Raw genomic sequence first — 13,872 nt, 5'->3', positions numbered from 1 at the left:
GTATGTAGGGACTGAAATTGGATTGGACCCAATACAGGATTGGGTTTAAGCCCAAGAAGCTCAAACAATAAATTTATAGAGCATGGATGAAAGAACTAGATCTACTCCAGAAGAAAAACGATAAAATTTGCTAATTTAAGGCTACTAAACACAAGTAAGATAAGAAAATCTGTTCTTGGAATGGCCAAAGGAGCTTATATTATATTTTCTGGTTTTTTAACAGCCTTACAAGAGTTCACAGTCTTATCGAAAAATTCTCTGGATTTCTTCTCCCGATCCCCTTTTCTAGTACATCTTCCCATGCTATATACTACAATCTTTGTATCATCCCTACCACACACGTGTAGGCTAGATTCGAAGAACTCTATTATCTCCTATCCAATACCTCCCAAAATGATCAACTAGTAACTGTAAGGCTACTTGACCACTATTCAGGCATCACTTCCACATCAATGCGGCCAGAGAGTTGGTTGGGAGGCATTTAATGCGGAGGTAGCAGGTTTTAAAGGTATTTGTTTGCCCTTCTCTCTTCTTACCCCTTGTCCAACGTCTAACCCTTAGTTGTGATGTAACTTCGATGAAGGTCCATGATGATATGGCACTCTTACTGACCTCGGACCCTTATTACCGAGATGGCTTTTCTCCTCAGACATTCGTTCGTTTTATCTCTTATGATCTCTACTCTTCTCTTTACTCTGTTCTCCTTATAATTTTATCTGGACATCCTCAGATGGTCTAATGTCCTCAGATTGGGCCATAGGCCCAATTAGTACAGCCTCAACAGTACTTCCTGATTAACTAGCCCCCACAATAACCCCTCAAAATCTTGCTTTTCGACTCCTCAGGAGGAAAGGATGATTTTGACGTCCTCTGCCCCTCTTGTTTACGTTCCTATTCTGTATTCCTAACCTCCTATATGTCTTTTTACCTACTCAAGGCACGCTCTTGACGCTTCAGCGTACAGAGCATGCCATCATTAAATTTTGGCGACGCTCTTGTTCCCCACGTTCAACGGTAGGATGTAAATCGTACGGCGGGAGATTTTTCTCGTTTTACGAGCGGGAACTTTCTTGCTTGTAATTTCTGCACCACAATAAATAGCTTTTCAAATAAATTTTTTTCCTTACTTTTTGCAATCACACAGTCCTAGAGCTCATACACTGAACTGGTCTTCTCTCTTTCATCTCCCTGTGCGTCTACAAATACTAGAAACTTGTTCGAGGACCCTTTTTCAAACCTATAAGTCTTCTTAAACCCTTTAGCTTTCATTTTAAACTTGTTAATTTTTCTTCGAAACCTCTTACGAAAATGGGTAAGTTCAAATGTTTGGTCAAGTTCGAGGAGGGTATGAGGAGTTTTAGGGCTAAGTATAGGATCCCACCAACAGTAGGCGTGGGGTATGCTGCCCAGGGAGAGTGGGTCGGTGTTAGGAAAATAGGAGAGGTGATCATTCCCATGATTACCTTCATAAAGGGAGGGATGACCATTCTCATGGATACTATTACTAGGAATTACCGTAGGTTTCTTAGGTTATCTCCCACACAGTGTTCCCAAATATGTTTAGGGTCTTGGAGAGTATAGAAGCTTTAAACAATAGAATGAACCTAAACCTGGTCCACCACAATGTGAATTGGGTATACAATCTGCACAATTTGAAGGGGTAGGGATACTACCTTAAGTTGAGGCATCCCAAAGTAAGGCTAATCTAGTGCCTCCCCACTTCAAACAAAAATTTAAAGGAGGATTTCCTAATCTTTTCTGTGGAATGGCATGACGGCCTACCCTATCCAACTGAGGAGGGAGAACTAGGTGGGGGAATAGCCATAGATTCATGAATTTTGTTTTACATTTCTCTTTCGTGTCTTAACATCCTTGTTTCTAACGAAACTTCATTCTAATTCAATGATTTTGTAGATAAGCGTGTTACTAAACCCAAGCTCAGCTTAGTCAACAAAGAGAGCTTAGACTGGATCTTGCAAGCCGAGGTGTACATGAACGAAGCTGACGGTCAACTCCGAGCAGCCCACTTAATCCTTGGATATACACCCCTCTTGCTCGCATTCCAAGGTTCTAAGTACGTAATCAAAGCCCGCAACCCTTGGCTCCACCGTATTAGTGTTGCCTACCAAGGGTTTGTTGTTCCAGAGGGTGTCCCAATTCCTAAAGGTACTCCCCGTACCCAACCACTTTTTGTGGCCACCCTTTCAATAGGAGCATCCTCATCCCAACCCGTTCTTGAGGAAGGGGAAGAAAGAAAAGAAGAAGAAGAAGAAGAAGAAGAAAAAGGTTCGGAGGATATTGTGGACTTAATAGACTCCTTGGATGAATTTGAAGTATTCAACCAGCCACTATCTCCCGAGAACGTATCAGAGGAAATGGGCTTCCAGAGGAAGCCTCAAAAAAGTTTGATGGAGTTGATAAAGGATCAACCCGGGAGGGGTGCATCGGGGAAGCCTATTCAAACTAAGCTTCCTCCCCCTCCTCCCAAATCTCCTCTCCCACCTCCATAGCCATCTCTGCCCTCTAGACCCAAACCTGTTGGTCCAAAGAGGAAAAGAGAATAGAAGAGCAAGGACGTGGTGGAGCCTGGGAGATCTCGTCCAACCCGTGAAGACGAGGCTCAGCGAGCTGCGAAGCAGCAAAAAGTCAGCCACGCGTCTCAACGAGGCATGGAGAGAGCGGATACTCAGCCTCCAGAGCCACAAGCTTAGCTCCCAGCACCAATGCATGGCGGTGAGCCCTTGAGGAATGATGCATCATTCAGGGACTTTAACTGGGGCATTGGGTGCCACGTTGCCTCGACCGTGGAGGAGGCCTTGCTACTTCCAAAGGATATGTCTGAGCTGCGGAGCATGAGGAAGAATGAGGTCTTCCTTAATTGTAAAAGATATTTGGGCATGGTAAAATGTCAATCCTTCTTTTCTTTTCCCTTTTTTTTTAATTATTATATATAGATGTATACTTTTTATTGGCTATGCTATTAACCTTTTTCATTTAGGCTGTCCAAGCCACTTTTAGGCTGGAGGAAATAACCAAAGCATGTTACCAGTAGTTGGAAGATGATAGAAAGAGACAGACGATAGCTGTACAAACACTTACCATTGATGAGAATAGCAGTGCTGAACTAAAGAAGAAGCTGACCAAGGAGGAGCATGCTCACCATAGTGCTGACTCGGCCTTGGAAGGTGCGCAAAGGCAAGCCAAGGACCAGAGGAAGCGACTACGCGAGACCACTGATGAGCTGACTACCTCTAGGGAACAGTTGGCAACTCTCAAGAAAAAACTGGAGGAAGTCCAAAGGCTTAAGGATCATGCTGAAAAAGAAAATGCCGAGATGGAGAAAGCGAGAGTAGAGGCCGAGAAGGTGAAAGAAGAGGCTAAATAGCATGGCTACGACATTGGCGTAGCCGAGACTGAGAATGCCCTCCGGGCAGAGGTCCCCGTCGTATGTCGTGCCTACTATGCTCAGACTTGGGAGGAAGCTGTCAACCGAGCTAGGGTTGAGGCTTCTTCTAAGTTAAGAAGGCCAGAGAACATCTTTTTCCCCCAAGCCATACGAGCTTCGACCTCCCTCACAACCAGGGGGAGGCGGTCTCTACAGTTGTTGCCACCGCCAAGGAAGCCTAGACTCAAGATCCTCTTCCTCCCAATCAGCCGGAGCAATCCAAAGAGCCTAAAGTTCCCAAAGATACATCTTCGGACAAGGCTGCAAAGGTTTCTTAGGACAGGGCAGCTTCTTAAAGTTTTGAGCAAGATCTAGCTTCAACCACTATACCTGTTGGAGAAGTCCCCAAGGAGAAAGAGAAAGTTGTTCCTCCTGAGGCAGCTAACAAGGCCTCCAAGGGCAAGCTCCAAATAAAGTTAAAGTCATAACTTTTTATGTTTACATAAGGTAGTTGCTATTAATGTAATGAAATTCTTCTTCTTCTTCCTTTTTTTTTTTTTTTTTTTTTTTTTTTTTTTTTTTTTGGTTTAGGACAAGTTTTAATGAGATGTAGATTTCATCTTTCCAAATTTACATGTGTTATCTCTGTTTTATCTTTCATTTATGCAATTGTCACTTTGTCTGTTCTATGTTCATGCATAACCATAAGCCATAAGGGAATGAAGTTTACTGATATGAGAGAAAACATAGTTTTATATCCTTTAACTGAGCATCCAAGTAAATCATGACTGCTGAATACACAATACTATTAAGACATGCTCTTGATTTATCAATTCTAATAAGTTCCCAACTTTGAGAAAATATCAAAACGTTTAAATAACAGGTAAGTCCAGGACACTTCAAAATGCTTCGTGTGATGCTTATGGATTTTAATTTGGCTTACAAACTGAACATAATTCAGTGCGAAAAGTATTAATTTCCACCAAGTTTGTGGTCCAAGGAACCTGACATAAATTAGTTTCTGTTTAATACTCCAATAGATGTCATAGGGTATTAACTTTCACTAAGTTTGTGGTCTGAGGAACCTGACATAACTTAATTTCTGTTTAATACTTCAATAGATGTCATAGGGTATTAATTTCCACTAAGTTTGTGGTCCGAGGAACCTGACATAACTTATTTATGTTTAATACTTCAATAGATGTCATAGGGTATTAATTTTCACTAAGTTTGTGGTCTGAGGAACCTGACATAACTTAATTTCTGTTTAATACTTCAATAGATGTCATAGGGTATTAATTTCCACTAAGTTTGTGGTCCGAGGAACCTGACATAACTTATTTCTGTTTAATACTTCAATAGATGTCATAGGGTATTAATTTCCACTAAGTTTGTGGTCTGATAAACCTGACATAACTTAGTTTCTGTTTAATACTTCAATAGATGTCATATGGTATTAATTTCCATTAAGTTTGTGGTTTGAGGAACCTGACATAACTTAGTTTCTGGTTAATACTTCAATAGATGTCATAGGATATTAATTTCCACTAAGTTTGTGGTCCGAGGAACCTGACATAACTTAGTTTCTGTTTAATACTTCAATAGATGAGGAAACATATGATATATGATCAGAATAAATCAAAGGAAAACTAAATAGGACTATTTTTATTAATAATAATACTTCTTTAGATTGTTTACATTCCAATGATGGAGTACAGTTTTTTCATCTAGATCCTCCAAATAGTATGCACCTATTCCTGCCACTGAAGTGATCCGATACAGTCCTTCCTAATTAGGCCCTAATTTTCCCCAGGCTAGATTCTTGGTGGTTCCTAAAACTTTCCTTAGTACCAGATCTCTTATGGCCAACGGCCTCAGCTTTACATTGGTATCGTAACCTTGCTCGAGCTTATGCTGGTAGTAAGCCAGTTGGACCATTGCACTCTCCCTTTGCTCTTCGATCAAGTCTAAACTTTTTTCCAACAATGCATCATTACCGTCCGGGGTAAATGCATTAATTCTCAATGTTGGGAAACCTATTTCTAGAGGGATCGTCTCGGCTCCATATGTCATTAAGAAGGGGGTCTCACTGTTGATCGTCGAGGCATTGTTCAATACATCTAAAGGACATGTGGTAATTCCTCCACCCATTTTTCCTTTGCATCGTCCAACCTCTTTTTAAGTCCATTCACTATAACCTTGTTGACAGCTTCAGCTTGCCCATTTCCTTGAGGATAGGCCGGAGTGGAATATCTATTCTTTATTCCCAAGTCAGAACAGTATTGCCTGAAGGCTTTGCTATCGAACTAAAGGCCATTATCCAAGATAAGGGTATGTGGAATCCCGAATTGAGTAATGATATTCTTTCAGATAAATCTTTTGACATCTACATCTCTTATATTAGCCAAAGGTTCAGCTTCGACCCACTTAATAAAATAATCCGTGCTGACCAGCAGATACTTTTTGTTTTCTAGTGCTTTAGGAAAAGGACCTACAATAACTAAACCCCACTGAGCAAAAGACCAAGGGCTGGACAGAGGATTAAGAACTCCTCTAGGCTGGTGGATGTTTGGAGTGAATCTCTAACATTGGTCACATTTTCTAACATATTCTTGCTCCTCTTTCTGCATATTTGGCCACCAATATCCTTGAGTAATAGCCCGGTGAGATAGGGATTTTCCCTCCATGTGACTTCCGCAAATTCCTTCATGTAGTTCCTCTAAGAGTGACTTTGATGTCTCGGGATGTACACAAAGTAGATATGGCCTAGAAAAAGAACGTTTATACAACTTTTTGTTCTTGGACAACCAGAGCCTAGGAGCTTTCCTTCATATTTTCTCAGCTTCTGCCTTCTCCTCGGGCAATATATCTCTTTCGAGGAATAGCAGTATAGGGTCCATCCAGCTCGGCCCTAAACTGACTTGATGGATTTAGAGCAAATCCTTCCTTGCTGGGGTGGGGATGCATAAATCCTCGACAATTATCACCAAGGGCAAATTCCGTGCTGAGGAGGTGGCGAGGGTAGCCAAGGAATCTGCATGGGTATTTTCACCTCTAGGTATATGTGATAAGTCAAAGGATTCAAATTTCGTTTATATACGCCTAACTTGACCCAAATATTCTTGCATTCTAGTATCTTAGGCTTCCAGTTCCCCTTTTACCTGGCCTATGATCAGTCTTGAATTTTAGAACATTTCCACTGCCTTTCCACCCATTTTCTGGACCATAGTCATTTCCATCAGCAAATCTTCATATTCTGCTTCGTTGTTTGTAGCTAAGAATCCCAACCTCGATGACTTTTCAATGGTGATCTTCTCAAGGGATACTAGAACTAGCCCCACTCCTGCTCCCCGTTGGTTTGCTGCTCCATCCACATATACTTTCCAGGATGAGGTGTCTTGTGTGGAGATTAGGCCAACCAATTTTTCATCCATGCCATGTTGCTTCACCTCTACTTCTTCTAGAAGTTCAGTAAAATCGGCTACTAGATCGACGAGGACCTGGCCTTTCACAGAGGTACGAGGCATATATTTGATGTCGAAAGGCCCCAGAATCGTGCCCCATTTAGCAATCCTCCCAGTATAATCTATACTTCGAAGTATGGACCTGAGCGATAATTGAGTTAGAACAACCATGGTGTGTGCCTGGACATAATGGGGGAGTTTTCGTGTAGCATGCACTACTGCCAAGATGACCTTTTCCAGTGATAAGTACCGAACCTCGGCTTTATGAAGTGACTTACTTACGTAATAGACTGGTCTTTGGATGCCACTGTCTTCTCGTATCAAAACAAAACTTACTGCACGAGAGCCCACCGCCAAGTAGGCAAACAGGACCTCGTCCACTTCAAGACTGGACATAATAAACAGCCGAGATAGGTACTCTTTCAGCTTCTGAAATGCTACAGCACATTCCTCGGTCCATTCAAATTCTTTCCATTTATGCAGTAAAAGGAAAATGGGTCTGCACCTATCAGTTGACCTAGAGATAAATCGGTTCAAAGCAGCAGTCATCCCTGTCAACTTCTGCATCTCTTTAGGATTCCGAGGTGCTTGTAAGCCATTAATGGCCTTAATCTGATCTGGGTTCACTTCAATTCCCCTGTGAGTCACCATATAACCCAAGAACTTTCCAGAGCCTACACCAAATGAACACTTTGAAGCATTCAGACATAACTTGTGCTTTCTCAGAATTCCAAAAATGTTCACAAGATCTCCCACATGCTCAGACACCACCTTGCTTTTTACAACCATATCATCGATATAGACTTCAATGTTCCTGCCCAAGTGTGGTTCGAACATCTTAGTCATCATCCGTTGATAAGTAGACTCTGCATTTTTCAAACCAAAGGGCATCACTTTGTAGTGATAGTTTCCAACAGGAGTAACAAAAGCTGTATTTTCTTGATCATCCAATGCTAATGGTATTTGGTGATATCCTTGGAAGGCATCCAAAAAGCTCATCCGAAGATGACCTACTGTTGCATCCACCAACTGGTCTATCCGAGGCATAGGAAAAGGGTCCTTGGGATAGGCCTTATTAAGGTTCGTGAAGTCTACGCACACTCGCCATTTCCCAGTCTTTTTTTTCACCACCACCGTGTTGGCTAACCATTGAGGATAAAAAACTTCCTTAATAGCCCCTGACTGCTTAAGCTTGGCCACCTCATTTCTGACAACCTCAGCGTGCTCTTTTAACGGATGCCAAGGTGGCTGTCTCTTCGAGGTGATGGAAGGATCAACGTTTAGATGATGACAGATGAAATTTGGGTCTATACCCGGGGCTTCATATGCACTCCACGCGAACACATTAACATTTTCTTTGAGGAATTCAACCAGTTGCTCCTTCTCCTGCTGAGGTAGTTTAGCTCCAACCTGAAAGAACTTCTCCAGGTCATCACCAACGATTACCCTTTCCAAATCTTCGCATTTCGCCTCGTCGGCTGGTTTGTTGAAGTGTAACATCGGGGTTTCTGATTGCTATAAACCATTATTAGCGGTGGTCGAGGTCTCCGCCTTAGGCCGATATTGGATAGCCACTACTAGACATTGTCGGGTGGCAGTTTGATTTCCTACTATCTCCAAAACCTAGTCTCCGGATGGGTATTTCATCTTCTGGTGAAGAGTAAAGGAGACGGCCCCCAAGGTATGAAGCCAGGGTTTACCTATAATGGCTATGTAGGGAGAGAAAACATCTATGACGATGAAATCCACTTCCACCACATCCGTGCCGGTTTGCATAGGTAGTCTAATCTGACCTTTTAGGACAACCATCTTACCTTCAAAACTCACTAGAGGAGAATTGTAGGTTGTTAAGTTTTCAGGTTTCAAATTTAGCCCCCTATACAAGTCAGGGTACATTATGTCAGTAGCACTACCCTGGTTAATCATCACTCTTTTCACATCGTACCCACCAATTCTCAGCGTAACCACAAGAGCATCATCATGGGGTTATATGGTTCCAACTTTGTCCTCATCTGAAAAACCCAACACTAACGGGATGCCCATCTTGGTTCTCTTATTCATTGAACTAGACTCCTCAGCTGGACAACGGGATACCGACATTACCCTTGAAGGACAAGATCCGGTCCTCAGCATCTCCTCGAAGCTCCGGACCCGCCTGGCTTCTCCAACCACTGGAATGATGCAAGAGTTGTTTTAATTTCCCTTCATAAACTAATTGGTCCAGATGGTCTCACAAGTTTCTACAATCCTCAGTCATGTGCCCATGATCCTGATGATAGTGGCAATAAAGGTTCTAGTTACATCTCATAGGATCACCGGCCATCTTGTTTGGCCATTTGAAAAACGGCTCATTCTTAATCTTCTTTAGTACTTGTTGCATTGGCTCTCAAAACACAGCGTTAACCGCTTGAGTGTTGGTAGATCCTGACTGCCCAACAAAGTCTTTTCGAGGTCGGTTATTATTGTACCGGTCCGACCTGAAATCCCTCCTCCCCCGAGGGATCACCTTAGCCTTTCCTTTCCCTTGCAGTTGGTCTTCTTCTACTCTTCTGTACTTGTCAATCCGATCCATCAATTGGCGTACACTAGTAACAGGTTTACCAGTTAGGGATTTCCTTAAATCATGCTTGGCTGGAAGACTAGCCTTGAAAGTGTTAATGGCCACATCATCGTACTCTCCTTCTATTTCGTTAAATATCTCCCAGTATCTATCTGAATAAGCCTTCAGAGTCTCACCCTCCCACAATGACATAGACAATAAGGATCCCAAAGGCTGAGGAACCCTGATATAAGTAATAAAATAAGAACCAAAAGCCCAGGTGAGTTTCTTAAAAGAGTCAATAGAATTCGCCTTTAAACCGTTAAACCACCTCATCGCCACCGGGCCCAAGCTAGATAGAAGACCTTACACATCAAGGCTTCATCTTTGGAGTGAACAGCCATCCTTTGACTGAAATGGCTAACGTGTTCTACTGGGTTTATCCGACCATTATAAATGGTGAATGTGGGTTGATGAAATCGCCAAGGAAGGCTCGCATCTTCTATGTTCCGTGTGAACGGTGACTTAGAAACTTGACTCAGCGCCTTGTTCATGGCATCGTTCCCCAAGCCTTTGCAAGGTGGGCTTTTGTATCTACGTCTATGGTGGTGCTCCTCTTCATAGGAAAAGGTCTCGCTGGGTGGAGTTCTAGATCTCCGCCTATAACTAGCACCATCTGTCTCTTCGGAAGACGGTTCCGAACTAGGCGATGAACGTCTTCGCCGAGCATGACGCAATTCCCTCCTCAACTCGTCGATTTCACATTGCATGTCTCTGTCATTCTTTGCATGGGAAACATGGCTCTTCCCTCAAGATTGACTTTTATTGGTATGAGTTGTGTGCACACTTCTTTCATGGCCTCCTCTCCATTCAAGGCTCCTGCGCGGATTGCCATGCTGAGAACCCCTTGATTCTGCTTGATGTAGATCATCGTCTACCTGGTGTGGTCCTGCTTCTGCCTGGTGTGGACCTGCCTCCACCATCGTGAACGTTGTAACCGAATCTCCTTTAGAATAGATTAAGCCTTACCACAGACGGCGCCAATTGTAGAGACTGAAATTAGATTGGACCCAATCTTGTATTGGGTCCAATCCAATTTCAGTCCCTACACAGTAGTTTTACAAATTTATTATTAAAAATGCTATCGTTTGTTATTTATTTATTTATTTTTATTATTACCACCCCCCCTTATTATTTGTTTTTTCTCATATAACTTTCTCTTTTATCAGTTTTATGCTAGGGTGTATAGACATTTTATTTGGGTTGTTGTATTCGTGTCGTATTTGTGTCATAATGATGTCCAATATGTTATATTATATTATAATTTTTCAAAAATTGCTCGTGTTGCTGTTTTATGCCCATACCCGTACCTATACATGTATCCCTGTTCATGCATCCCAGGTTCTTGTCTTGATTAATTATTCAATTATTATAGGAATAAAAATTTTTTTATTGACATAATTTGTTATTATTCTTGCATAATAATAAAATTAATGACTATAATAAATTTATATAAAATAATATTGCTTCAAGTAGGGTATGAGTTTCAATTATCTCAACTAATAAAATTTCTTGTCAATAAGTTAAAATTCTATCGTATTGATGATGCATACACAATTTTTGAAAGGAAAAGAAATACTTAGAGGCTTAGAGAAAAATAAGCAAAAAGAATTATGGCTTGATACATAGTAAGAAACAAAAAATAAACTATGGATTTGTTTGGATTTGACTGAAAAAAGCTTGACCTCTAAGAACTAATTGAGATCCAACTTAGATTAAAATCCTCTCATATGTTTATTGGAAATAATTACAGCTATTTAAATACAAGCAAAGCAGTGTCTAATCCAAAACAAACTAATTGAACCCACTGCCTAACGTTTACATCCATGCATGACTCCACAAAATACTCAGACTCCCCAATACACTTAAGGTTACAATTAAATAGCAAATGCAAATAACATCTTGCTAAAAGTTTAGAACACGGCTTAACTCTATTGCTCCAATGCATTAGAGCCGTTACAACATGTATTTTGATGGATCCACAATCCCAAATTCAAGAACTTATTTTTTCTAAAAAAAAAAAAAAAATCAAACATATTCGTATCATGTATAAAAATAAAATAAAATAAATTTCTTAATTCGCAGAGTATTTTTTTTTTTCTTTTCTTTTGTTAAATCGCAGAGTGGTTAGTTGTTCGTCAAAATTATCATGTAAATGATCAGTAGTAGGGGGTGCTCATAACTCATAAGTCAGTTGGGTCAGATAAAAAGAAGACGGGTCTTCTTAAAAAGGCTATTAAATACACGTCATAAAAGAATCTAAACATGTGAGAGTTTGGCAGATGTTGGGACAAACTTTATTTGCAAATCGGCTTGTCTGTCACGTTTTTTCACAATTTCAAGTTTTGTGTACAAAAAGGAAAAATCTTATTCCCGTAAAGAGGAAACAACATAGAAAAAATATACTCCCTCCGTCTCATTTTGTTTGTCCTGTTTAAAAAGTCAAACTTTTTAAGGGAACATCATTTATTATCTTGTCTACCTTTTAAAAATGTATAAGTTTCCAAAACTACCCTTAAATAAATTTATCAAAAATTTGAATTATTAATAAAATAGGGGTATAATAGGAATATTAGTAAATTAATGACTTTTATTTTTAGAAACAGGACAATATTTTGGGACATCCTAAAATGGAATAGAGGACAAACAAAGTGGGACGGATGGAGTATATAATTGCCAAAAGTTGTAGAAAAATTGTGTACTTAGATTTTCTAAAAATAAATAAACACTATAGGAGGAGGAATAATAAGGATGCCTTCATTCTCTCCTCTCTCTCTCTCTCTCTCTCTCTCTCTCTCTCTCTTTTTTTTTTTTTAATCGGATAGTTGGGGTGGGATTAATTGAATTATAAAACTCTTGGTGAACAGTATTTAAAGTATTTGATTATTTAAAAAATGGAGTCATAGGAGCCATAATTGTGACAGAAAACCTACCTTTTTTGTAACAAGTAGTGGCTAGATTCTCATTAATTATCAAGATAGTTTATTTTTAAATATAAACTTATGACCAAAATGGCAAGTGACCTCATAATTGTTAGGATAAGTTTAGATAAAACACAACTCTCCAAAAAAAAAAAAAAAAGGTTTAGATAAAACACTCCATTACTTAAGTTTCAAAAAATTGAAAATTCTACTTCAAACAAAAATTCTGTTATTAAAGTTTCAAATAATTTAAATGTAAATTTATTATTTATAAATATATTTATTTTAATTATATATCATACTTTGTGCTTAATATAGTGAAACTTACACACTATACACCTTGTTTGCACCAAGCAGCTTAATATATACGTTTGAATTGCATGATGTAAATTAAATGTGTTTTTTACATGTGATGTTTAGGACTAATGCCCTAAAACGTAATTGTATGGCATTATCTTTTTAATAATAAAAAATTTATTTTTAAGATTATTTTTGCATGAATATTTTGCACATTATGTACTGTCGTCCATGTAAAGGCAGAACTATGCAGGTAAAACTAATGCTGAGTTGCCCCACAACACAAGGTTTGGTCCCTCCCCCTCCCCACTTGTCTTTGACCCATAGTTTTTTTACTTGTTTTTACCTTTTGTCCCTTAGTCTTTTCCCAATTTCCCTTCCAACCCGTAGCTACCCATACTTTTACTAATTTCTTTAGCTGAGCTTTTCTTATAATATATTTTATAGCTTTTACCTCCTAGTCATTCAAAAACCTTTTATTATTCAATATTCTCACACTTCAATTTTTCTTCTTTAAAACTAGTTTTATAAGGAAGAGTACTCTTCCTTATTAAAGCGTATCCTAATAATAATAAAAATTATCTTCCTTGATAAAGAGCTTTATAATATGAAGTTATGTGAATTTAAATTAATCTTATGGTTATGATTTTCTTATTAAGTTAAATTTCTATATATTTGATAGGTACAAACTTCTAATTAATTTCAAGCCACTTAAATACTACAATTTATATGTGTATATAATATTATGTTTTTTAAAATTTTAAATAGCTTCATATTAGTAGATGGTTAAATAAATGAAATAAAATGGTAATTGCATGAAATTGAGAGAATTCTAATTCAGTAATTCCCAATTCCAATACTATGACATATGAAAAGATGCTTGTTTGTTTATTTTTATTTTTTCATTTAATAAATCTCAATAAATTTATTAGGGGAAAGGAACAGTTGATCAGTTGACTCAGTTTAGACAGACATATAAACACGAAGTATCCCACTTGCATTTTGTCTCCAAAAGAAGACTACTCCATACCATGTCCTGAAAAATATCTTTTAAAGGGACTCCAAATGGAGCAGAAATAGACAAAAATATATAAATAAACAAAAAGCGACTGAAATAACATTTCTGTGCATTGTCCAAGTTCCAAGTATTCAACGTGACAGGCGTGATTGATCTTTCCAAACCTACATCCCGTGAGAGAAAAAACA

At 39.2% G+C, this 13,872-nt stretch overlaps 1 protein-coding gene across 1 annotated transcript; it reads right to left on the bottom strand.

Moving 5' to 3' along the window:
• Positions 1 to 9,235: 9,235 nt before the first annotated feature.
• Positions 9,236 to 10,158, bottom strand: LOC126707163 (uncharacterized). The gene is made up of 2 exons (XM_050406766.1): positions 9,761 to 10,158; positions 9,236 to 9,632 (listed from the first exon to the last, which is right to left on the bottom strand). The coding sequence occupies exons 1-2, from the start codon at positions 10,156 to 10,158 to the stop codon at positions 9,236 to 9,238; spliced, it is 795 nt and encodes a 264-aa protein (XP_050262723.1).
• Between the last annotated feature and the right edge of the window lie 3,714 nt (positions 10,159 to 13,872).

Source organism: Quercus robur, chromosome 11, assembly GCF_932294415.1.
Source record: "Quercus robur chromosome 11, dhQueRobu3.1, whole genome shotgun sequence".
In the NCBI taxonomy this organism is placed as follows: domain Eukaryota; kingdom Viridiplantae; phylum Streptophyta; class Magnoliopsida; order Fagales; family Fagaceae; genus Quercus; species Quercus robur.
Note: the sequence above shows the minus strand (reverse complement) of the source record. Positions and strands in the feature narration are given on the sequence as shown.